At 39.5% G+C, this 23,397-nt stretch overlaps 1 protein-coding gene across 1 annotated transcript in view; it reads left to right on the forward strand.

The window, feature by feature from the left end:
• The window catches only part of syn3 (synapsin III), a 131,534-nt gene extending 108,853 nt beyond the window's left edge, over window positions 1-22,681 (forward strand). The window contains exons 8-14 of the mRNA XM_085251704.1: window positions 7,165-7,307; window positions 7,950-8,024; window positions 8,270-8,372; window positions 14,476-14,607; window positions 16,574-16,592; window positions 16,692-16,848; window positions 16,947-22,681. Of these exons, the coding sequence (XP_085107830.1) occupies window positions 7,165-7,307; window positions 7,950-8,024; window positions 8,270-8,372; window positions 14,476-14,607; window positions 16,574-16,592; window positions 16,692-16,848; window positions 16,947-17,070 (753 nt within the window). The 3' untranslated portion in view covers window positions 17,071-22,681. The remainder of the gene's footprint in view (window positions 1-7,164; window positions 7,308-7,949; window positions 8,025-8,269; window positions 8,373-14,475; window positions 14,608-16,573; window positions 16,593-16,691; window positions 16,849-16,946) is intronic.
• Window positions 22,682-23,397: the final 716 nt, after the last annotated feature.

Genomic DNA, 23,397 nt, shown 5'->3' on the forward strand with positions numbered 1-23,397 from the left:
ATGTTATCAACCCTTTACAAAAGAAACCTAATTAGTTGGATGACCTATATTTGTGTCTAAGAATAATTCAGAGGGAATAATCAGAGATTTCAATCTAATCCACCCGTTTTAGGGCGGAGCCTTTAGTTATGAAACCTGAGGCAAGGCTCTCCCTTCTTTTCCCTCTCCATCCTCCTCTGTCAGGCTTCATGCAGTCACCCAAATGAGCAAATAAAAGATGTAAACTGGTCCGTATCTGTTTAAAGCACTATCAAAATTAAATTCTGGCTGCTCCCAGACATCAAAATCATTTTGACCTGCTGTCACCTGGATCTGGAACAAAAACCAAAGCCCATTTCAACCTGAAGAGGAAAATAAGATATTTTTTAACAAACTTAATAAAGTACATCAGCTCCTCGGCTCGTGTTATCCCAGCAGACAAGCGGATCAGGAGGTTAAAATCAGCTGATAAGCTAGGCTACATCAGCTAACATTTTTGACTATATTTAGACAACAAATATAAACAAGCTGACACTTTATATGTTACAGCAATCAGTCCCCACATTATCCAAACAGTTTGAACTTTTGCTATATTTCAGTTAAAGTGTGTTTTAAATCTGCATCACTGATTTGTGTTATTAAATTACCTCTTCATCTTCTTTCTGCTGCAGCAGCAGCGAAGGCCTCTGTGTGAGCGCACTGTAACATCATGACATCAACAACACTGGAGTTAAACCTGTACTGTTGTTAAAATAGACAAGTTAGGAAAATATACCATTTGAAGAAAATAATACTAAAATACGCTGTTTTTAAAAGGGTCTAAAATCGCCTATGAGATGAAATTTAAATTAAATATAATATCCATGTCTTTTTTTTAAATTTTACACACAAGCTGCTCATAGCTCAGATTTTCTCTTTTATCAGGTCAGACTCTCTCTCTCACACACACACACACACACACACACACACACACACACACATACAAGTTGTCTTTATTCCATATATGCAAATTAAACATGATACTATCTGGACAGCTTCGGTTGGTCTGAGGTTCAGACAGGAGGTCTGAAGCCTAAACTGCTGTCTGTTCTAGTTTTTGCAGACATCTCTGTAAGGGTTCAAATCGGCCACAGTAGCCAAATTGCTCTTACAGTAAAGTTGTAAAGTCAGTAATGTGTTCCTGGGGTCAAACTAAGTTGATATCTAAGTGTTAACCTGGTGGACAAACAGTTTTAGTGCTTTGTTACACAATAGCCTGACTAACAGTTTCCAACCATTTACCGTGATTGCTGCATAGAAATAACTGGACTGATGCTAATCATCTCTGTTAAATACATAATGAGAAATGAACTGTGGATATTTTGCGTATGTGATTTATTTATTTCAAGACATGGAGTCACACTCTTGACACAATGACATAATTCACACATTTAGCCTCTCCCCTTTCTCCCGTATTTAAATATACAAGGAGCGACACTTTCTTTATGTCTTTTTCCCTCGTCTGTGGGCTTGGTTTCCTGTTCAGAAGCCAGACATGCTATAGAATTTCCCATGAGCCTCATGGGGAACTTGGAAAGTCCTTTCAGACTAAGATCTTGCTTTGCCCCACAGACCTCACAGAACTCAGAGAATGAATATTTAGGTCACTACAATTTTATTTGCTTTTGAGAGAAAAACCCTTCAAGGTGGAGCAAAGAAATTGAATGTGCCAGTAAGTCTCATATATTGATTATAAATAATACTAAAGTAGAACTTAACCACATTACAAGTAGTACTCTACACCGAATTTCCCGGAGGAACCCACCCGAGGAATAATAAAGTTTTATCTAATCTATTCTAATCTAAGTCGTAACCTCTTAGGCTGAGTGCTAGAAAATTGCAGTTCACTGAATGCCCACCTGAGGGCTCTGAAAGCGAGTCCCTTGTTAAAATACCTAATTACATCCAGATGTATAAAAAAATGGCTGAGGTAGTGGCAAGATTTTAGCTAATGGACATTACAGCTTTAACTGACAGCTGATCACTGCTAGGCATCACCTCTGCTAATTTAGAGTTAGTGAACTGGACCTCACAACCACTTATTCTAAGAGAAATTCTCATGTTTTATTAGTTAAAGAGCAAATACCGCTGTATGTGTGTGTGTTGCTCTGTTGCATACATACAGTTTATTAATGCATTTTGCCAAGCCTTGCTAGCATTAGTTGAAAACTGACCACTTAACTTTCTTATTCAAATATGGCCAAGTCTGCCTCCACGAAAGCAACATAGCGGCAACCAAAAGTTCAATTTAAGGCTTTAGAAAGTGAAATGAGAAACGAGTGGTGACATCATGTCGGTGACATCCATCTTTTATGTACAGTTTATGGTTGGGACTCTTAAACCCGTAAATGGAAAGCCTTTATAGCTTACTGTAGGTCAACATTTACACATTTTGCTGCTATTTTGTTTCTTTTTTTGCTAGTTTCTCAAACATATTATGCATATGCTGTATAATATATAATTGCTGAGGTTGTTCACCTTATGACCTTTCGGTAACTGATTTCAGACATTTACTGGAATTTAATGGCGATTTTGTTCATTAGCTAACAATAGAAAATCTACAGCTCAAAGTAATATTGCCATATTTTGTTTTGTTGGGTTGTCATAGGCTGTCTCCATTAATGAAACACACATTAATGACATCAGCTAAGGACAAGTCATGTTGATATTACTGTGGTATTGTTACCTGTAACTAATAGCAGTGTTTGTATATGTTTATCTGATTACAGTTTACATATTAAAATATAATTACACACTTTGCCTTTTTCATTTGACAAACAGCAGTAGAGAGTGAGCCTTTCTACTCAGCTTTCCCATTACGCTATTAGAGCAGCAGGCCTCTGTAATGGAGGTGGTATGTCATGTTATCTGGACACTAACCACCAGTTTCACCACCAGGCACAGCTCTTCATTTCTGTGCCAGTGCTTCACCTTTTCCGGCTTACCTTCTGTTTCTGTCTGCATCATTGCAGTTTGTTTGTTGACTCAGAGGAATTGCGTAAGTCTCTGGACAGGTTTGTGTGCCTACCGCTCACAACTGGACCAGTTCCTTGTGGTCAGCTTCTGCTTTTGCTACCATGACGTACTCTTTCAGTCACATTGCTGTAGTCAGTGGATTTTGTTATTTTAGCTTCTGGTCTTTTCGTGTTTCTATAAGAAACACTGACTGTATTATTTGATGACATGCGCCTTTAGTGTTTTTACAGTTTTTCACAGTTGCAGTTCTGAAATCTGTGAACACAAAACCCAGTTTTTCAATCTGAGTGTCGTGAGCACGAAGTTTCTTTATGTTGGGTTGTCCTGTTTACCAAGGACATGATCTTTCACAGCTGCTTGTATTTTATCTGAAATGCACTATTGGTCTTCCTCTTCTTGCCTTCTGCCGCCTTTCCATCTTCCTCATCCACCAACTCCCCCCCACACATTTCCTCTTGTGCATCTCAGCTTGTTACTATCTGTTTTGTGGTATCGGTCTTCAACTCACCATGGTGCCTGTGCGCCCTGACGTGGCATACACTCGTCTGATCACTTCATTAGCAAGTGTGAAAAATGGTTCATTGTTATGTGTAAGCACTGAAATCTGCCACCTGTGCTTACCCTTGCGCAACACAAGTACGTCACAGTGAGAACTGAATGAATGTGAGTGTATCTAAAGTATTGGAAAAAGGGTAAAATAATATCTGCAAATTATGTCCTAAAAGAATGTACGTTCAGTACGTTCAGCATGTTGGTTCTCATGGCAAAGAGTGGAATTTGGTGTTTTAGCAATTTAGGGAAACTCTAACACAAACCAGGAGAAAGCTTAGTAAATAAAATACAAGCTATTTAGTGAATTCTTTAAAAAAAAACAAAAACAAAACAACACACACATACTATGCATATTTTCCTTTATATACGAAGCACTGAATTTATTACCTTGTGTGGTGGGGCGTGGTCTGCGGTGCCGCGCGGACGCACCTGCACGGCATCCGCAATCACGCCCGCCGTGTCAAAACACGGGGACTCAGTGGTTGGTGTGCGGTTGTGGTGGTGTGATGCAAATGTTAAATAAAGATGGCTCAAAACATGGCTCTGTGGTCCCGTCGTGCCTTAATTCCACCACACCTACAAAGCACATTCTCTAGGTTTTCCTATGAAGCCTCACTTGCCCTGGTTTGACTGGATGCTAATGACAGCGAATGTTAATCTGAGCAGACACAGTTAGTATAATGTTACTGCATTTGATTGGGTTTTTTATGTAATTTGGTTGTGCTGTGTTTACATAACACAGCACAACATATGTGACATGCTAACACATAGCATGTCACATATGAAGTAAAACTTACAAGTCAATGTCTAAAGTTTGCTAACACTAGCTAGCAGTAGGCGCTATAAGCTACCACTATGGTGGAAAACTAAAGAAATGAGCAAAAGATGGATTCAATGTTTTGCTTGAGAGAGGAAGAAGAGTTACTTTCTGTTAAAAAATGTCTGTATTGGATCTTAATCGGTAAGGTGTCTTTTCAGGTTTTACAGTGACGTGACAGCTAACCATGTGATATTAACTTGTCTGGCATTATGAACATATGATGCTGACGGGTCACGTGAAAAACGGTTTATGATGGGGCTGTCAATGTTAACGCATTAATGCGCATTAATCCATCGTCATGAGCAACGCAGTTAACATTTTTATTGAAATGAACCCATCTGGAGCGCAGACTGACTCAAAATCCCTGAAATGTCACTGTCAGGGCATTTCGGGCAGTTTGTACAAACTTTGTCCATTCTGTGCTCCAGATGGGTTAATTGCATTAACAATGTTAATCGTGACAACGGATTCACGAGCGTTAATGCATAAACGTTGACAGCCCTAGTTTATGACAGTCGCGAGGTGAAATTGGTCGGGAGACAGTTTCTAGCTACAACACCGCAAACCGGAATGGAGACCAACTTTGAAGGAGAATGTTCTTTGTTTCCAGTTTGTGTCACAGCTTCACAAGTTTGGCAAGTTAGTCAGTTAGCAAACGTTTGCAGACATGTCTGTGTCTTCCTTGCAAACTACAGGCGACTACAGCGGTCTGCTAGTGACCAAAGTGGTTTAAAAAAAAAAGTTTTTTGGTGCAGCACTCGCTTTGTGACCAGTTTCACCTAGCAACAGCAAGCAACCTCCAAGAACCCCCAACCACTCAGGGAATAGACATTTTTAACACCGAAAACAATAGATAAACAAGATTTTGGTTACTTCTTCGTCTTTTCTAATTAGCTATTCATGACTATAAACACAGTTTAACTCAACCATGTCTAGTCTTAAAGATGTTCATTCTTTTAATACAGTACACCCACTAATAACAAGCACAAGCATCCTGTACGTGTATTTTAGCGAAGGTCTTGGAATAAAATGTGCTTAAAGCTAACAGAGAAGCTAACATCACACAGTTAAAAACCCATAATTTCCTTAATGACCAGCAAGCGGTAGAAGTGTTTCAAACTAGGCATTAGTTGTGTTGCTGTTTTCTAAAATCTGATATGGATCCCAAGGATATTTTGTAAGAAAATACAGTCATGTTTTTTTAAATCTGTTGGCTTATTTGAAGCTATTTCATAGTCTGCCTTGTAAGCTCATTTTAGAAAGTCACTGATTTAGCGTCAGCGACATATGTGGGTTTTGACAAGCACGCTCATTATGTAATTACCCATCAAAGTGACAACACTGTTTATGTGACCACATTCACCATCAAAGATGCCCACCCGTCTTTAAAAAATTAAAATTTACTTTTATTGTTCTGGTGTCATTGGTGTCACTCTTTTCGGATTTTCCTTATTTCTTTTCCTATTGACGTTTTTTTGTGTTCATTTTCTGAAGGTGGGTTGCATCATTTGAAAACAAAACAAAATCTCCTTGGGATTCCTTTGTTCCACCCAGACAACTTGTCCTTAGTTTTTACTAGTTTGGGGGATTTGAAAGGGCATTAAAGTAAAACTCTTATAAACACACAATTAAACTGTTGCTTAAGACCTCACAAATTGTTGCATGTAGACACAAGTGTCTTGTGCCTTGCCTTTCCATAACCTCTTTTATCTCTCTTTGAAGCACATTACAAAGAAATAGGAGTGTGGGCTAACCCATCAGTGCCATAGCAACAAACTGAACCATTTCGACACTATGTATGACTGTGTTGGCTGTTTTTTTTTTAAACTAAAATTGACCATAAATTGAGGTAACCCTGTCGATGTATATAAAGGGACTTCTTGACTAATGGATATGCAACTGTTTAGTCCACAGAATCATCTAAAGTGTTCTATATATTACCATTTGCAGAAAACTTAGTGCCCCAGTGTAAACACAGAAACAGACTTTGTTTATGGTACATACCATTTCAGTATGGAAAATGGTTGCCTTTAGATGTGCTATTTGAAGAACAGAAAAACAGAAGACGAAACCCCCGAGGAAACATCAACCTCCTGTTTTCCTTATCTGGTTTGTGTTTTATCATGACGGAAGCGCAATGTTCCCATTGCTTCCTCCGTGATGGTGCTAGTGAGAGGGATGGTGATGAGTGAGTGGATGCTCTGCACTGACTCGTTTGGTGCCTGAGACAAGAAAACTCGTAGCCGCACAATAACGTTGGCGATTGATGTGACTGTCTCTTAGGATGCCCAGTTTCCCATTGGAAGCACACCTCATTAATCTTTGTATCAACATAAATTACAATAATAATACCACTCAACAAGAAACATCAGAGTAAGTCTTCTAAAAATATATGAGAGCCTTAGTTTCCTACAAATGGCCCTCAGTGGTAATTGTCACTGGAGGAAAATATTTGTTTCCTCTGTATTTTACGCTGTCACACCTCATTGTTACCTAATAATCTCACGGTGAAATTGAAAAATTGCTTTGAATTATATGATATAAACATGTTGTGTGTCGATAGGCTCCCATTGCATCATTTCCCTCTTAGTCTGCGTCTGCAGTCTACTGTTTAATAACTGGGAAAGAGGTGATGTAGTTTCAAAGCCGCCCCCGGCAATGTTTCCATACGTGGACCCCTCATTATCCAGCTTGTGTACAAGTGTGAAATTCCTGTGGGATTTTAAAGCAGCCGCTGCCAGTTTCAGCAGCGTCCTTTGTAATTAGCTGCCCGCTAACAAGTGGCGTCTCTCCTGCAGATTAAAGTCGAAAACCAACAGGACTTCCAGGACATCACCAGCGTGGTGGCTCTGGCAGGGACGTACGCCACCACCGAGCCGTACATCCAGTCCAAGTACGATATCAGGATCCAGAAGATCGGCAGCAACTACAAAGCTTACATGTAAGGTGTTTTTTATTGGCTTGCTGCAACCAACTTCTGGTGGCTGTTGGTGGCATTGCAGGTGAATTTGAAAGCAAACATTTTAAGCGTTTTAGTAGGTTAATGGTAGCAAGGCATGTGGAGCCAGTGGGAAATGAACTCTTATAAAGCATCATCTGGAAAATAAACAGTTTCACCAATAATGGCAAATTATATGTTAAAGTAGTACTTTTCTTGGATTCCAGGCAGTTTTCAGCATTAATGCCTTGATTTTCATGGCCTCGTGCCCCAGCTCCACCCATCTGGAAGCCATAGACATTCCTGTCAGCCAAGCATATTACAACAAAGAATTTGTGCTCAACCTTTTAGCTTTCAAGACTGTATCTGAACAATTGCTCAACCGAAATCGGAGAGGGGGGGCAAAGTAGCCAAGGCTTATCTCATCGTATTTTTTTCCCTGCCCTCACCATTAAACCGTGTCTTTGATTGGCTTTCACACAAACATTATCTAGGTGTGGATTAAAATGGCCATCCTTGATGAACTGATGATAGCTTCCCCCTTGAGAGGGAAAAGCAAAAGTTGGGAGCGATTAACTGTTGCTGGAGCATTTTAGCTTGTTTTTTGCAGAAATATGAATTCATTTCCTGGTGCCCCCCCTTCAGGAGAACATCCATTTCTGGTAACTGGAAGGCCAACACAGGTTCTGCCATGTTGGAACAGATCGCAATGACTGACAGGTGAGCTGGTTCAGAGATTCTCTTGGAAAAATGCAGATCTGTTAAGTACACTGAATCATTCAGACATCTGTGTTCAATTGAATACACTGGCACTACTTTTAAGCATGAATCTGATTATCTCATTGTCCAAAAGTCTTGGAAGCCTTTACTGACATTTATAGCTGTTAAGTCCATTCTTCCTTTAATGATATCTGTAGTGATTATTGGGTTTTAAACAGTCAGCTGTTTGCGTCCCTGTGCTTCAGATATCGTATGTGGATAGACTCCTGCGCTGAGATGTTTGGGGGCCTAGACATCTGCGCTGTGAAGGCCGTGCATGGAAAAGACGGGAACGACTACATTATCGAGGTCAGTGTGTTTTCATCTACAGCTCCAAGGAGAGTTTCAGGAAACAGGGGCTGAAACTTGCTCTTTCATTGCATTATAGTGTATTTTAGATAAATAAGATCTGTCATCATGTTTCAGGACATTTGCAAACATAACGGTTAACCAGCAGTTAGATCGCTTCTCAGCAGCATCACAGGGCTAAAGCACTTTGTGTAACCGTTACCTTGGATTCATTCTCTTTCCCTGCTGATAATACTTTTCATATCATGGGTGAAAGTCAATCGGGAAGGGTGTAACCACACTTGCTGGCACATGATCTTCACAGCCTTGAAAGAACGATTAGTCTGCAGACCAAACATGGGCAGCTGAATGAAAACAACATCAGGAGTCAGCGGTTGACTCACTTCATCTTCTAATCCAGTCTGTTTGTTTGAGTCTGCTGGTAAAGTTTGGCAGTGGAAGTGTAGCTTGCAGTTTGTAGACAAATAAAACTGTCATGGCGTGACTTGACGCAACCAGTTTGGTTGGAGGTTTGGGCTTTCAATGTGATGAGCGTGGCAGTAACAGTGCCTGGGACGGGGTTTCCACTGGGGCCACTAGAGGTTCACTGTTCAGTATCTCTATATACAGCATTTAACATATGTTACACATAAGCATGGTTTAAAGGTGCAGTCTGTGGGGCTTTTAGGTCATTTAAGAGGGGCCAAAAAAAGAAGGTGGAACTCATAAATATACATCGCTTAGTGTGTAATTGTCTGAATGCAGGTGCCTCATGTGTTCAGGTCCTGTCTGAAAATTTCAGAACATATCTTTACTTGTTCAGATTCATGAGACTCACCTTGATCATCTGGGTTTTTGAAGTGCACTCAAGCACTTTATCCTATTTAAGATTTATACTATTTAACATTCACATGCCAATAGATGCATCAGAGAGCAACCTGGGGGTCGTATCATGCCTGCACCCTGCAGACAGTATCATGCATGCAGACTGGAACAGCCAGGGATGGAAAATACAATCTGACATGGCAAAGGTTAGCATAGCAACACATCTATGTTGCTATCATTGTCTGTTAGATTAGTTGGATAAATTATTGTTGGTCATTCACATAACATTCTTACGTACTTTTTTTTTCCAATAATGACATGAGAAATATAATTCATTTATTTGGAATATGTGTTATGGGGCTTTATGGGTCAACTCACTTTATTTATCGCTATTAAATAAAGAAAATCATTTAATAGTTACGCACACACGCCATCTCCAGCAGCCTCACAGGTCTCACAGCCCCAACAGAAGGAATAACTTGCACATATATGTTACTATGATGAGCTTCCCTGGAACTCACACTTTCTGTATGTCTTACTTTTGTTCCACTCCAATAATTTGTTGTAATGCTTATTGATTCTAATCAAGGTTGTCAGTTTATTTATTTCTCTTTTTTAATTTGATTTCTGTCCTTTTTAAAAAATATCTGTTTATCTAAAATCGTAAATACCTTACCCAGAAATGCACATTTTCCTTTAACAATTATTCCCAGGGGCGAAGCAAGAGACAAATAGTTGTGTGCAATCAGTTTTGTTTTTAGAGCAGCTTCCTATGCCTTCAAGTCTGAGGAAATGAGCCAGTCTGGACATCTGAAATGCCCAAACTTAGGATCAGAACATGACATCACTCTGGTGACTATCTGTGTGCTGGGAGAGAGCGGTTGTGAGAAAGCAAAAAAGACCTCAAACTATCCCAGGAAGTATCTATCAGCTCCCCAGGGGCGTGTAGTCTCAGTACTAGGCTGCTACGACAGAGAAACCCACGACACAGTCAAGTAGCAATGTTTCCTGACAAGCATTACTTCCTCCTCCTTTACTCCAACCCTAGATGGAATTTAATTAAGTGCGACGTTGAAGAGCTGTCGGCCGTCACAGTCAGAAACTGTTTTCTTTCTTTCTGTTTTTTGGTGTCAGAACAAAGACAGCAGCCGTAACACCTCACCCTAATGCACAGTAATGAGCTACTCAGAAGCACTTCATTAACACATTACTGCAGCTGGTATCAACATGAGGCAAACTCCAGCTTGTGTCACTTCACTGGGAAATGTATAGATAATAGGGGTGCAGTATTGTTATGTAACATGACACAGTGCACCACAGCGTTTGACAAAATGACATGACAGAAAGTATTTTATATACACAGCTGATCTGACAGGATGTGTCAGCCACATGACATGAAGTAGAATGGCTGTGCTGGTGTAGTCAGTGTCAGTTAGTCCATCTCTTTGGGCAAGACTGTGAAGATTGTTGCAGACCAATCAAAACACGTCCCATAGCAACGGCACTCCCTAGTGGCAGGAGCCTCACCACACCACAAAAGTGTGGCTTGAGTAACACAACAACGACCAAACACTCAATGAATGCCAGATCCCAGCGCAGCTGCGCATCCATGAGGCTTCCCATCCCACAACCCACAGGGCCCAGAAGACCCGCCGTCAGATTTTGGTTGCGCGTCCCCAAAGGACACTTGCTGAAGTCCCAGCACATGGGGAGCCTACACAATAGCAGGCACATAATACTATAAAGAAACGTTATTTAATTTAGCACGTGTAAATTCAACAGACTTTACATAAAAGGTAGGTCTACGATGCCTTAAGGCAAGAAAAACAACAAAACTTTCTAAGTCTTTGAGATTATCAGTACAAAAAAAGTTTTTTAAATTACAATGTCAAATGTAATATTTTTCTACTGGTCCACAGAAACAACACAAAACTTAAAGGGCTAATGTTATGCCTAATAATGATTAGAACATTGTTGGCCTAATTGTAAGAAAATATCATTATATTACAGATTCAGCCATCGGGAGTGACTTGATCTGTTGACAGAGATATTTCAGATATTGTGCCTTCAAGCTAGCAAAAGAGAACAGCACACATGTTGCGATCTTGAAGCTAAAGTTGTTTTCCCAGAAATGGATGACCCTCTGGCCAGCCCTGAACTTCAACTGCACCATCATTTTCAACGAGCACATTTCACTTTTTCTCTGTAAACATTTGCCATGCAGCCCGATATTGTCCAGAAAACACAAACCTTTGCTGCTTAGTAAAAGTACAGGACAACACCTCTGTGTTCCAGTGGTGAAAGAACTACAGCAGATCCAGTCTTCTGTTAGATGACTCTGTATCCTAATAAATCAGCAGGGTGGATCCCGCTTTAGCTTGCCACCGCACGCCGTTTGAAGTGGGGCCTGGCGGTCTTTTACCAGGCCTGCATTCAGTCCCCTGTGGTAATGACTCAACTGGCCAAAACACCGTGCCACACCCGACCTCGCTGCCAAATCCTAGCCAAGAAGCTGGGTACACACAAAAAAGGGGGAGCTTTAAAGGGTTCTTTAGCTTGGGAAGTGGTTCTGTGCAGAACAGAGAGATCCCAAACAGCTGTGAAAAACAAAGAAAATGAGTGGAAAAGACGACTAGTTTGGGTGTCCTCAGTTTGTTATAGGCGTTCTTAGAGGCTCTTTTAAATAAAGCTTTTGATTTGCTTTCAATTTTTTGTCATCAAATGTGGATTTTTTTTAATCAGTTTAGATTGTGCTTACAAAGGACGACATAAAAACCTCTCTTGTTTTATTCATTATCACTGACAGATTGTTCCACGACTTTTCAATGATTGATGAGGCTTTTTTGAGAAAGTTGTTGCAATGTGTGGCAAGCCCACAAAAGAAACAGCCCTATAATGATATGCAAAAAAAAGCTTTAAATTAATAAGAAATAAAATAGATGAATTTAAACCTACAACTGCCTTTGGGTGCTCTCTTCCTTGCTGGGTGTTTCTTGTATTACGCAAAGAAATCATTAAATAAATCTTACACTTTGGTCCGTAGTTTGCTGTACTAAGGCTTTTGTAGCTTTGCCTCTGTATACCACTACAGTGGATCTTAAATCAGATAGTTAATATGGAATTGAAATGCTGTATTTCAAGAGGTTTTACAAAATTATTAGATGAAGTTTTCAGGATTTATATTTTTATACAAATCCCCCATTTTCAGAATCTTAACAAATAATTGGACAATTGACTGAAAAGCTGTTTCAGGGCGAGGTCAGGTCTGTTCCCTTGTTTTGGAGGAACCAAATCAAAAATCTACCCTTCTAAATTATTTACATTGGGAGAAGCAGCTTCACCATAGCTCTCAAGCCAAGAACACACGCAAGGAGGTAGCAAGTGATGATGTGCAAACCACTGGTTACACTCATAGACAGTATAAAACATGAACTTAGCCATAGTTTCTGGTCCTGGTCCTGTTTTGGAGCATCAAGTTGAACATTTCCCCGTTGCCATCTTTGCAACATAGAAAACACTGTGGATCAGACGGTGAAACTGGCGAACGGCTTATTATTGAAAACTCATTAGCTGGCGATGTGTCGATTCCGTACCATAACTAATCCTCAGTTTTTGGAACCAAAATTTACAAAAAAAGACTTCAGTATGGCCCAAAACAAGTGAACGAGCCAGCAGGAAAGTGTTTACGGACAGAAAGCCATTACTTCTTTTTGCAGCCATAGCGATCACCTTATGATAACCTTAAACAGATTGCAGGTCTTAGATGCCAAGTTTTGTTGCTCTGGAAGCTACCTCCACGTTCTATAGATCAAGAAGGCCAGATTAAAAAACTTGTACTGTTCTGAAAAGATTAACTTGTAAAAGAATGATGGGAGAAAAAGCGACCACATCGTCAGTCAAACATGGTGGAGGCAGTGTTATGGTATGGACAGCTGTTTAAAAAGAGCCTAAAGAACAACTCTAGCCTGTGTGAAAACAACAAGTGGCTGCTCTGCATCCTACCCCAATCACCCCGAACCGGTCGGAGCAGCTGGTTGCGCCTCCATGAGGCTGGATCTGCAGGTTTCCTCCTGTTAAGTGTAAATTTTTCCCGCCCACTGTCATGAGTGCTTGCTTAAAAGAGGTCGTTTGATTTTTGTTTTTTTCTCTACATTGTTTTAAGCTCTTTACCTTGCAATATAAAGCACCTTAAGGCGACTGTTGTGAATTGAAGTGAGTTAAGTCTTTGCCTGCATCAGTATCTTGTGCCATAATAAGTCGCATTCATTTGAATCTAAGCAAACACCAAGTGTGTGCTAAGAGGCCAGTTTGTCTGAAATTGGACTAAAGAACATTTTTGGGATTTAACTGATACCACTAATAAAAACAACTTCAGCCACAGAGAGCTCCAGTACAGTCTAATCTCTGCCTGGCATATGCTGTGTACCAGAGGATAAGCACACACACACACACACACACACACACACACACACACATGCATGCATGCCTGCTGATGTGTTTACAGCCTGCAGCTGGGGTGCGGTGCAGCAGCTTCTTCCACCATGATGGGCATCTACATCCTAGCCAGCAGCAGCAACACTCCTTTGCTCCTGTTTGTTTTGGTTTTTAGGGAGGAGGACAGCAGGTCTCTGAGCCTCATGAGGCCTGTGGTTCTGCAGCACACATGGACCTGCATGTGAGCTCAAGTGCTGGGAAAAAACATTTTTCCTTGTTTTGTTTTTTTTCTTTTTTGATTATTTTAATTATTTGTGTGGCAATGGGTTTGGTCTATGCCCTTCAAAGTCATGCCCCAGCAACATAATATTTACAGATGGAGCCACTTTTTTTTGCAGATCACTGGAAATTCTAACTTTGGCTTCTTGTGTGTGTTCAGATAAACCTATTTAGTTTATACAGAGCTTAACTAGAGAAGTCTGTGATCAGTCAAAATTAAACTGTTGTAAAGCTTATATGAACACACATATAGAGAAATAAACTAAAGCATCTTTTTTCGCTTCTGTTTATGTGATTGATTGCCAGAGCACCGAAGACCTGAGAAGACAGAAACTCGCAGTTTTTGTCACACACTTCTTTGTATCCTCCAAACTGTGGTTGCCACAGGGCTGTAAAGCTTGTTTCTGACCCCAACAAACATATGATCTACACTAAATGACTCATCACGTGTGTCCACACACAGTCTTATCACTAATATCACTTGAGGGTCAGAGTAGAGGAATTCTGAATAAGAGGTAACATCCTGCCATCTAGTGGGGGAATTTTAACACTTCAGCTGAGGTCTGTTTGTTTTCTGTCTCTGCAGGTGATGGACAGTTCAATGCCTCTGATTGGCGAGCATGTGGAGGAGGATAAACAGCTGATCACAGAGCTGGTCATCAACAAGATGGCCCAGGTGCTGCTGGGAGTTTCCATGCCTCAGCCTTCTACTGTTAAGGTACAAAAAGCTTTTAAACAAGCCACTACTACTACTACTGTAACTCACTTTTTTCATAGTACCAGGCAGTAATTATAAAAACTGCTACGAATTACAAAACTTTGTTACCACTTCTACCAATAATGCTAATAAAATTTTTCTACTATGGATACTTATTATCAGGTCTGTTAATTAATAATGTTGTCACTGATGATCACTATAACGCTACACAGTTTTACCAACTGCAGTGACTACTGTTGGAGTAGCACTGTAATTACAAGCAGTGCTTGATCACAATATATATATATATATATATATATATATATATATATATATATACACACACACACACACACACACACACACACACACATATATATAAATACAGAGACAAATATAAATAAATATAAATAAAATATACAAAGGGGATAAATAGAATAAATAGGAATAAAAAATAAAAATACAAGTGGAAAGTTTCTACTTGAATGTGTTTGCAGGATGTCAGAATAGCCTCCCAGAGCTGCTGTTTGGATGTGAACTGCCTCCCACCCTCATAGTTTTTTGCTTGAGGATGCTCCAAAGGTTCTCAGTAGGATTGAGGTCAGGGAAGAATGGGGACCAGACCATGAGTTCCTCTGCTTTTATGCCGATAGCAGCCAAGGATGCAGAGGTGTTTTTTGTAGCATGAGATGGTGCATTGTCTTGCATGAAGATGGTTTTGTTGCAGAAGGCACAGTTCTTCTCTTTCTACCATGGAAGAAAGTGGACAGTCAGAAACTCCACATACTTTGCAGGGGTCATTTTCACACCTTCAGGGACCCTAAAGGGGCCGACGCAGCTTTGTTGGGACATGGTGGCCGTCCACCACTGCATCCATCTGTACCATCCAGGGTTGCACTGCACTCATCAGTGAAGAAGACTGTTTGAAAATTAGCCTTCATGTAGTTCTGGGCCCACTGCAGCCATTTCTGCTTGTGAGCATTGGTTAGGGGTGGCCGAATAGAAGGTTTATGCACAACTGCAAGTCTCTGGAGGATCCTACACCTTGATGTTCGCAGGGCTCCAGAGGCACCAGCAGCTTGAAATATGTGTTTGCTGCTTTGTAATGGCCTTTTAGCAGCTGTTCTCTTAATCTGATGTATTTGTCTGACAGCAACCTTCATCATTGTGCCTTTATCTGCACAAACCCATGTGTGCTCTGACTCAGCCACAAATCTCTTAACATTATGGTGATCACGCTTAAATTTTTGTGAAATATCTAAGATTTTCATTACGTGTCCAAGGCATTCAACTATTTCACGCTTTTCAGCGGCAGAGAGCTCCGTTTTCCTTCCTATATTGCTTAAAAATGGTGGTCTGCTTAATAATGTGGAACATCCTTCTTTAGTAGTTTTTCCTTTAATTGGGCTCACCTGGCAAACTAATGATCACAGGTGTCCGAGATTGATTTCAGTCATCCAGAGAGTCCTGAGACACAATTGCATCCATGGGTTTAATTGAAAAACAACTTATTTAATCTTTATGACACTTAAACACAATTTTCACAATAATTTGGAACGCGGTGTGTTTCTAGACTAGCATCTGAATTAATGCTATTTCAGCATCTATGGTCACTTCACTAGCGCCCTTGTTTTTTTTTTTGGTTTTGTTTTCAAACTGTCATCACAATTAATGACTTTCACATATAGTATAGATTACTTATTGTTGGTTCATCAACAACCATATAGCTTGAAGCCGGATTGGACCATCTGAAAGGAAACAGCAGGAGGAAAGCTCTGTGATGGTTTGGGGTAGGATATGTTGGAGCTGATCATCTGTGGCATCAACCTGAGTTGATGTATTTGCAAAGAAAATCAAAATGTCTCATCGTGGAAACTGTTTCCTTTCCATGTTTTCAAAAATGTGTTGTTGTCATGGTGTTAGCAGTAAATTTCAAGCATTTTTATGTAAATGATGCTATATCTGTGTTTTTTTGTGTCTTCTTCAGACCACGCAGCCCAGACGAGGTAAGTAAAGTGCTTCATTATGATTCATTCCACTACCTTCTGTGGTGATACAGTACAGAGAAATAATAAGCCTGTGCATCACATGTTCATGTATGGTAGGGGGACATCGTTCCGCTTCTGCCTCTCCATCTCAGTCGGCCCAGGGATCCCCTCAGAGAGCCCGGTCCGCCACTACGTCTCCCAGCCAGGCGTTCCAGCCCGGTCCCATCCCTGCCTCTTCTGGACCTGGAGCTGGGAAACAATCACCGCAGCTGAAGTAAGTCCAAGCTGGGGTTCTGTTAATCTCACACATGACTTTGCTTACGATGATTTTCCTCGTCGGGTAGCTAAACCGTCTTCGTCTTCGTCACGCAGCAAATCGCAGTCGCTGACAAACAGCTTCACGGAGACGTTACGAGGAAGCTTGACCGACGACGAGGCCAAAGCCGAGACCATCCGCTCCCTCCGACAGTCCTTTGCCAGCCTCTTCTCTGACTAAAAACATCCCTACCGCTTTCCTCTTCCTGTCATCAGGTTTCAGAAAATAATAATAATTGCTTACTCTGTTTGTTATGGAGTCGCCTCTCTCCTTTCCATGTTTGTGAAGTTTAACACTGGTGCAACCCTCTGTCTTCAAATCAGTGATCAATCTATACTAGAAAGGCCAGTGGATTTCAGAGGACCTACACCATGTTGACTGGAGATGGTAGATTTTAAGATGTCACCAAACCCCCCTTTCACGTTCTAATTATTCCATATTCAGGTTTAATCTACGAAACTCCTGAAACATTTCTAGTCACTCCAATGTTGTGTTGAAACCTAAAACCTGTCCATAGAAATTGAACTTCCTAGAAAGCAAAACCAGCCAATGGCCTTTTTAGTGGTAGGTGATCACAGTAGATATTCATATTCTCGCTCGTGCTGCTTGGTATATAATTGTTATTCTGCATTCTCTTTGTCCGACCGGTGAAACTATTTCTATGTTCATATTTCTACATTTATGTACATCTGTCTATCTTCAGTTTCTTTATTCGACACACAGCTTCCAAATTGTTTGCAGATGTCCATGGCAATATTCTGATCTGAACCAGTTCCACTTGAGTCATGAGAAGCGTACTGAATCCTCTCGCTTCACCAGCGGTCTCTTAAGCATCTTAGCCAGCAGCAGCATTTCTCAGACATCCGTGTGCTGTAGACACATATTGGCTTATGTAGTGACTCCTCTGCCTTGGCCTAACTTTACCAAAGTGCTTTTTAATAACAAAAAAAGAACAGTTTTTTTTAAAGAAACAACCCCCTTAACTTGTTTGAGATCACAATCACACAGAAAAACCTTTGAGCTTGTGATTTTTTTTTAACGAGGTGCAAATGCTGTACTGGCTTACAGCCATCGTCTTCCATCACAGCTCTGCTCTTCCCCAGCAAATTGTTCCTTTTCTTAATCTTTTATGCTTTGTTAATAGCACCGTGGGGTATTTGTTGGTGTGGGGACTGATCTAGCAACTAGTACTGGTGAGTCTTTAGAAGCAAACAGCAAGGGTCTGATATTTTAATCATCTGTCTCTTGTTCTCTGTCAGCTAGGATAGCAGCTCATTTATTGTAGTTCTTTTTAGGAGTTTTGCTCTGTAGCAGATATAACCTACGCACACATATACCTGCAGGAATGGCAGCCATCCTCTTCTAACATCTGTCACTGTTTTGGATCTGCATGTAAATGAATGTGATGTGTGGAGCCAACCTGTTTTCTTCCACAGTTTATTTGATGGGAGCTGACGCTTACTTTGAATTTTCTGGAGAAAAAAAAGTGCATTTTTGGGTAACTTATTATGAAATTAGACACCAAGTACTTTTGGTTTATCGTAGATGGACTATGTAGATTTTCAGCATATTTCGCAAGATGGAATGTGCATACGCAATGAAGCCTTCAAAGAAAAACTCTTAATTGATGACTGATGGCAAAGATCTCTTATGACTATTCATTGGATCTGAAGGGTATGCAAAACATCTTAGTTTACCAAAGTCTTAAATTTCCAAAATATTCTTTAAAAAAAATGTTCAAAAAATAATGAGTGAGCTACAGCTTTTAGCTTCTTGTAGCAGCAAGCTCAAAGACACAAACTGACTACATGGTTTTGCTTTCCATGCAAAGAACAATCAAAGTATGATACTCTAAATAAATTGGTACTTTTATTGGAAAATTATCAAAATAGTAATGGTAAATAATAGTTATATCTTGTGACTTAGAATGAGCCTGTAATAGTTTCTCCCACCTTCCATTTAATTCAGAATCTGGATCTTTAGTAGATAAATGATAATCCCAAAGCCAGTGTTAAATGATGAAAGTTCCAGAAAAGGAGAAAAAAGTTAACTAGCCATTTTTGCAATAATTACATTCATTGCAGGGAAAAAAATGCCACCACAGATTGCATATTTATCCTGCAAAACACGGAAACATTACAGTGGCATTGACTAAAGAGAGCATGGCTTAGCAGATGTAAATAAAGTGAATTCAGGCTTCGTTTAGTTTCCTTAGCTTCAGCTTCTACTTATAAATTTAACTAACAGGTTTCTTTCTTCCTTTGAAGCAATGTTACTGTGGTGGCAATTTTTTTCTGCATTTTTCAAATGGCTGGTTCTTGAGTTCAACTAGAAAGCTAACTAGCTAGCTAGAATGCGGCTAGTCAGCTAACGGATTTTAGCAGTAGTGGTTTATTAGCTTGCTACACCAAAGGGGACGCCATGGGTTTGTTAAAAATAAATTAGTAAATTAAACTTAAATATGCATTTCTGATGGAAACGGTTTGAGGCTAAACATACTAGGATACACGAAACAACAGAATAATGCTAACTAAAAATCAATTACATAAAAGTGCTAATTATTCCTAAATAACTTCAAGAAGACCATTTCAAATTTTAGTCTAGCTAAATTTTATTTAAATCATGGCCATTCTATCTTCCAGAGGGGATGTTCCACTTTAATAAAAGCATTTGTGAGTTTTCAATGCTAGCTTGGTCAACTTGGTTGGGGTTTCAAATGTCTAAAATTCCACAAATGTATTTATTTATTTATAAAGAGCAGGCTCAATCTGCTCGTGTTAACCACCCTTGATAATTAAAATATTACTTTATTTTTTTAAGTGCTCATTAGGCTTTAAAGTAACAACATTGTGGTTTTCCACTGTAGGCAGTAAGCTAATTCTCCTATCAGTTGTCATGCTAGGGCAGATAAACACTAATGTAATAATTACTTAGCTTGTATTTTTCATTTTGGAATAATGAAAATATTGACATTGCATACTGTGATTCTTTTGTTTCAAGTTATCGCTGGCTGTATTAATTCTGACTTTTTGTCAAATTCTCATCTGTAATCTCAGATTTACTGCAGTGTCTTGTGTTAAACACTTTTGCAATTATCTCGTAGCTTTTGGTACTGTGTCAAAGTGGACCAAATCTGCATTTGATTGTGAGGCCCCTTAAAGGTTTACATTAAATTGTTCCATCTTACCTGTAAAGATTATTGCCACTTCATATATAATACTGCAGTGTGATAAGCCATAACCAAACCGTGAGTATTTCCTATCCCTTATGTGCCACGCAATAATGGCTGTGACGTTGCTGAAAAATTTAAATGTTAACTTTAAACACTGTGTCTATAGCCTAACTTGTCCTGGAGAGAAACAGCAGTTACTCTTTCTGGATATCAAGGTTATCTCAAGATATAATTATTTGCTCATTCTGTCAGGGTGAAAGATGAAAGAACTATGATGTCACTTTTCTCACATTTTGGGTTTAAAATACAGTTTAGGATCTGGCACGTTCCATAAATCTGTTTTATTGGGTCAAATTATAAACAATGACCGGACATCAAATAATTTTAGTTTTGTCACTACTGTAGGTTTGCTTCCCTTTTGTCTGAGGGTCAGATATGGACCCGTACCTGATAGTTTCTGAGCTGATTTAATTGGAACTGAGCTGCAATGTTGATTGGTAACTACCTCAAGTTCAGCAGTGCTCTGCTGAAACTGACAATAGAGTGGTAGTACTGGACAAGATTTTGTGCACTGAGCATGGCTTCATGTTATAACTGATGTGCTCATAAAACAATAAACCTGCTGTGGTAAAACAACATCTAAGTGCAGAAGGAATGAGAGGAATACAATTTTGTTAAAGTCAAATATCGAGTCACACATTTTAAAATTCTTTGTCTCAAAATTTCCCCCCCAGTTTATACATTTCTCCAGTTTTTCAAAATTGTATTTAATTTTATAAATTGTCTTTCCTCTTTCATAACATTTCAGTTAAAGAAAACATTTTGTAACGTGTTACTAGAATGCAATATAAATTGAAATGATTTGGGCTCTTGAAGGTATCTGTGTCAAAATCTTATTTGAATATTGTATCTTTATTATTTCAAGTGATGTTGTGCTTACTATACTGTACATGTTACAGATTTCATATTTATGACAGATATTTTGATGTCACTTTTCAGAATTTTACTTCCTTTATGATGAAACATAGACTGTATATCAAAGATGGACATGGCCACTGCGCTAGCATGTGTTGGTTTGTAGTTAACAATCCCAGAGCTTTCACTTTCACATTTTGGTCATCAACATTTTGGTCTTTTGAGTGTATTTGGAGCTGATTAGTTAACACTTAGACTAGCTAGTTAGACTTGTTACCAAAGTGCATCCGTTATTCACTGTGATATTAATTTGGATGCCAGTTTTTGCTAACACCAGGCTTAAACCAAATGTGTAAACATAAAAAGGCTGTCCCCCTAAAACCCCTAGTGCTGAAAAAGCAAGGATGAAATTACAATTAGGAGGTTAGCTTACTGTCATTAACAACTTAACCATGGGCTAAAGCACTGCTAGCTTTAAATAGACTTAAAGCTAGCATTTAAGACCATAAATACATCAAAGTGTGAGAATTTTCCCATTTCAATGGAAATTTACAATGGAATCCAGTAGAGTCGCCCCCTGCTGTCATTTAGAGAAAATGCAGGTTTAAGGCACATCCTCACCAGCTTCACTTTTCATGTCCATCTTTAACATACAGTTTGTGGGTTTAAAAGGGCACTCTCACAGGTATTTACGCCCCAGGTTTACTTCTGCTCGCTCTCTTTGTCTCTATAGATGTAAGCATTTCTAGTAATCCCAAAAGGTTGATTCTGTTCTGGATGTAGCGTTTTCAGTGGGAGAAACAGGTTTCCCCAACCTTGTAAACAGGACATTTGCAGAATAACTGTCACTTGAAATGTACTGTTTCAGATTGGGGAAACCTGCAGTCAGCTGAGTGACGAAATGTTTCTCCCACTGAAAACACTACGTCCAGAACAGAATCAACCTTTTTGGATTTACTTACCTGGACGATTGAGCATGCATCAAGACATTTCTAAGAATAGTTCACATATCATTTGTCATCGTAAAGAGAGGTGTTTGAGTTAAGCAGGTTGATAGCTATCTCAGCCAATCACAGTGCCAGATTCACCTGTTTCTCCCAAAACAGGTTGCTGATGTCACCAGTGCTATATCTGGGAACTTTTACAGTGTGTATGGAACGTATGCTCATTTCATAAAGCTTTTTTTAATTTCCCCAACATTGTTTTCATTTAATATATAACTTGGAGCAAAGGCAATACTCTGCTACCGGGGTTGGCTCATCGTGATTTGCTCTGGGTGTGTTGAAGTGATGCATAGTGTAAGACTGAATTAATATGCAGCCACAGAGACTTACAATGAAATACAGCTATTACTGAAAGCAAACTCAACTCTACTTTAATGTGGCATATGTACATGAGAGAAATAATGCCGTTGCACGGGTTCATTTGCCAGTTTTTGAGTTCACTGTGTCCCTTCCTCTCTGCTGAATGGTGGGTGATATTGTAAGTGTATTAATGTTGTGTATATTGGTGTAAATGTGGCATGAAAACCAACCCCTCTTGTGTGCCTCAGGTGTATAAATTTAGGCGTTATGTGATCTCGATGTCTGGCTGCTTATTTGTGAGAAGTGTGATGTAATTTATTAGTATTAACATTATTTCTGTACTTTTGTTCTTTTGTCTGAACGAAAGATTTCTGTTAATAAAGTAAAAACTTTTATTATACCTGTTGCCGTGCATTCCAGTCTCTATCAGTCATCTGCTGAGCTCCACTTGATCAGATTTGAAGGTTTTTTTCTCCATTTATGGTCATTGAAACAGAACGTTTGGCTATTACTGTACTTTTAAAAGCCCTGTTTGAAAAACGCAACTTTCAGAATATGTAGCGATAATCCCAAAATCCTTTCATCTTGGATTATTACCCTTTTTATATTTCTCTTGGCATGATGCTCAGGGTGTTAAAAGCTGTCTGGCAACACAAGGCCAAGGAGAAAGAAACCTGCCGGCATCCAGTGCTTCTTTTCATCTGCTGCCCACTTCACGTCAGGTCCAGAAATTAATTGTGTTAAGAGATGATATTAAACACACTCAGCTGTGAATATGTCACTGAGCACACACGAACGTGTTATAAATTCTCAAACAGCACGATCATCATTCAGGTATTACTACTTTACGACCGAATGTGACTGCCAGACTCGAAAGCCCAGCTTTAAGGAGTAAAGTACTCGAGAAGAACTGAACTGAGACGATCGTATTTTTGTGGCCAACCTTAAATTCAAACTACAGTATTTCTTTTCCCCCTTTTTTAATCACTTTGGCACACTAGAATAAAGTGTAAACAGATGTAGGCGTGTAAAATGTCTGAACTTAGAACAAATTTTGAACACTTCTTCTTGTACCGATGTAGTTGGTAGTGTTACTTAAAGTATGCAGGTCCAAAT

The sequence above is a fragment of the Mchenga conophoros genome, linkage group LG17, assembly GCF_057382185.1.
Source record: "Mchenga conophoros isolate Kocher_MC1m ecotype Shallow Benthic linkage group LG17, M_conophoros_male_GT1.1, whole genome shotgun sequence".
NCBI classification, from domain to species: Eukaryota; Metazoa; Chordata; class Actinopteri; order Cichliformes; family Cichlidae; genus Mchenga; species Mchenga conophoros.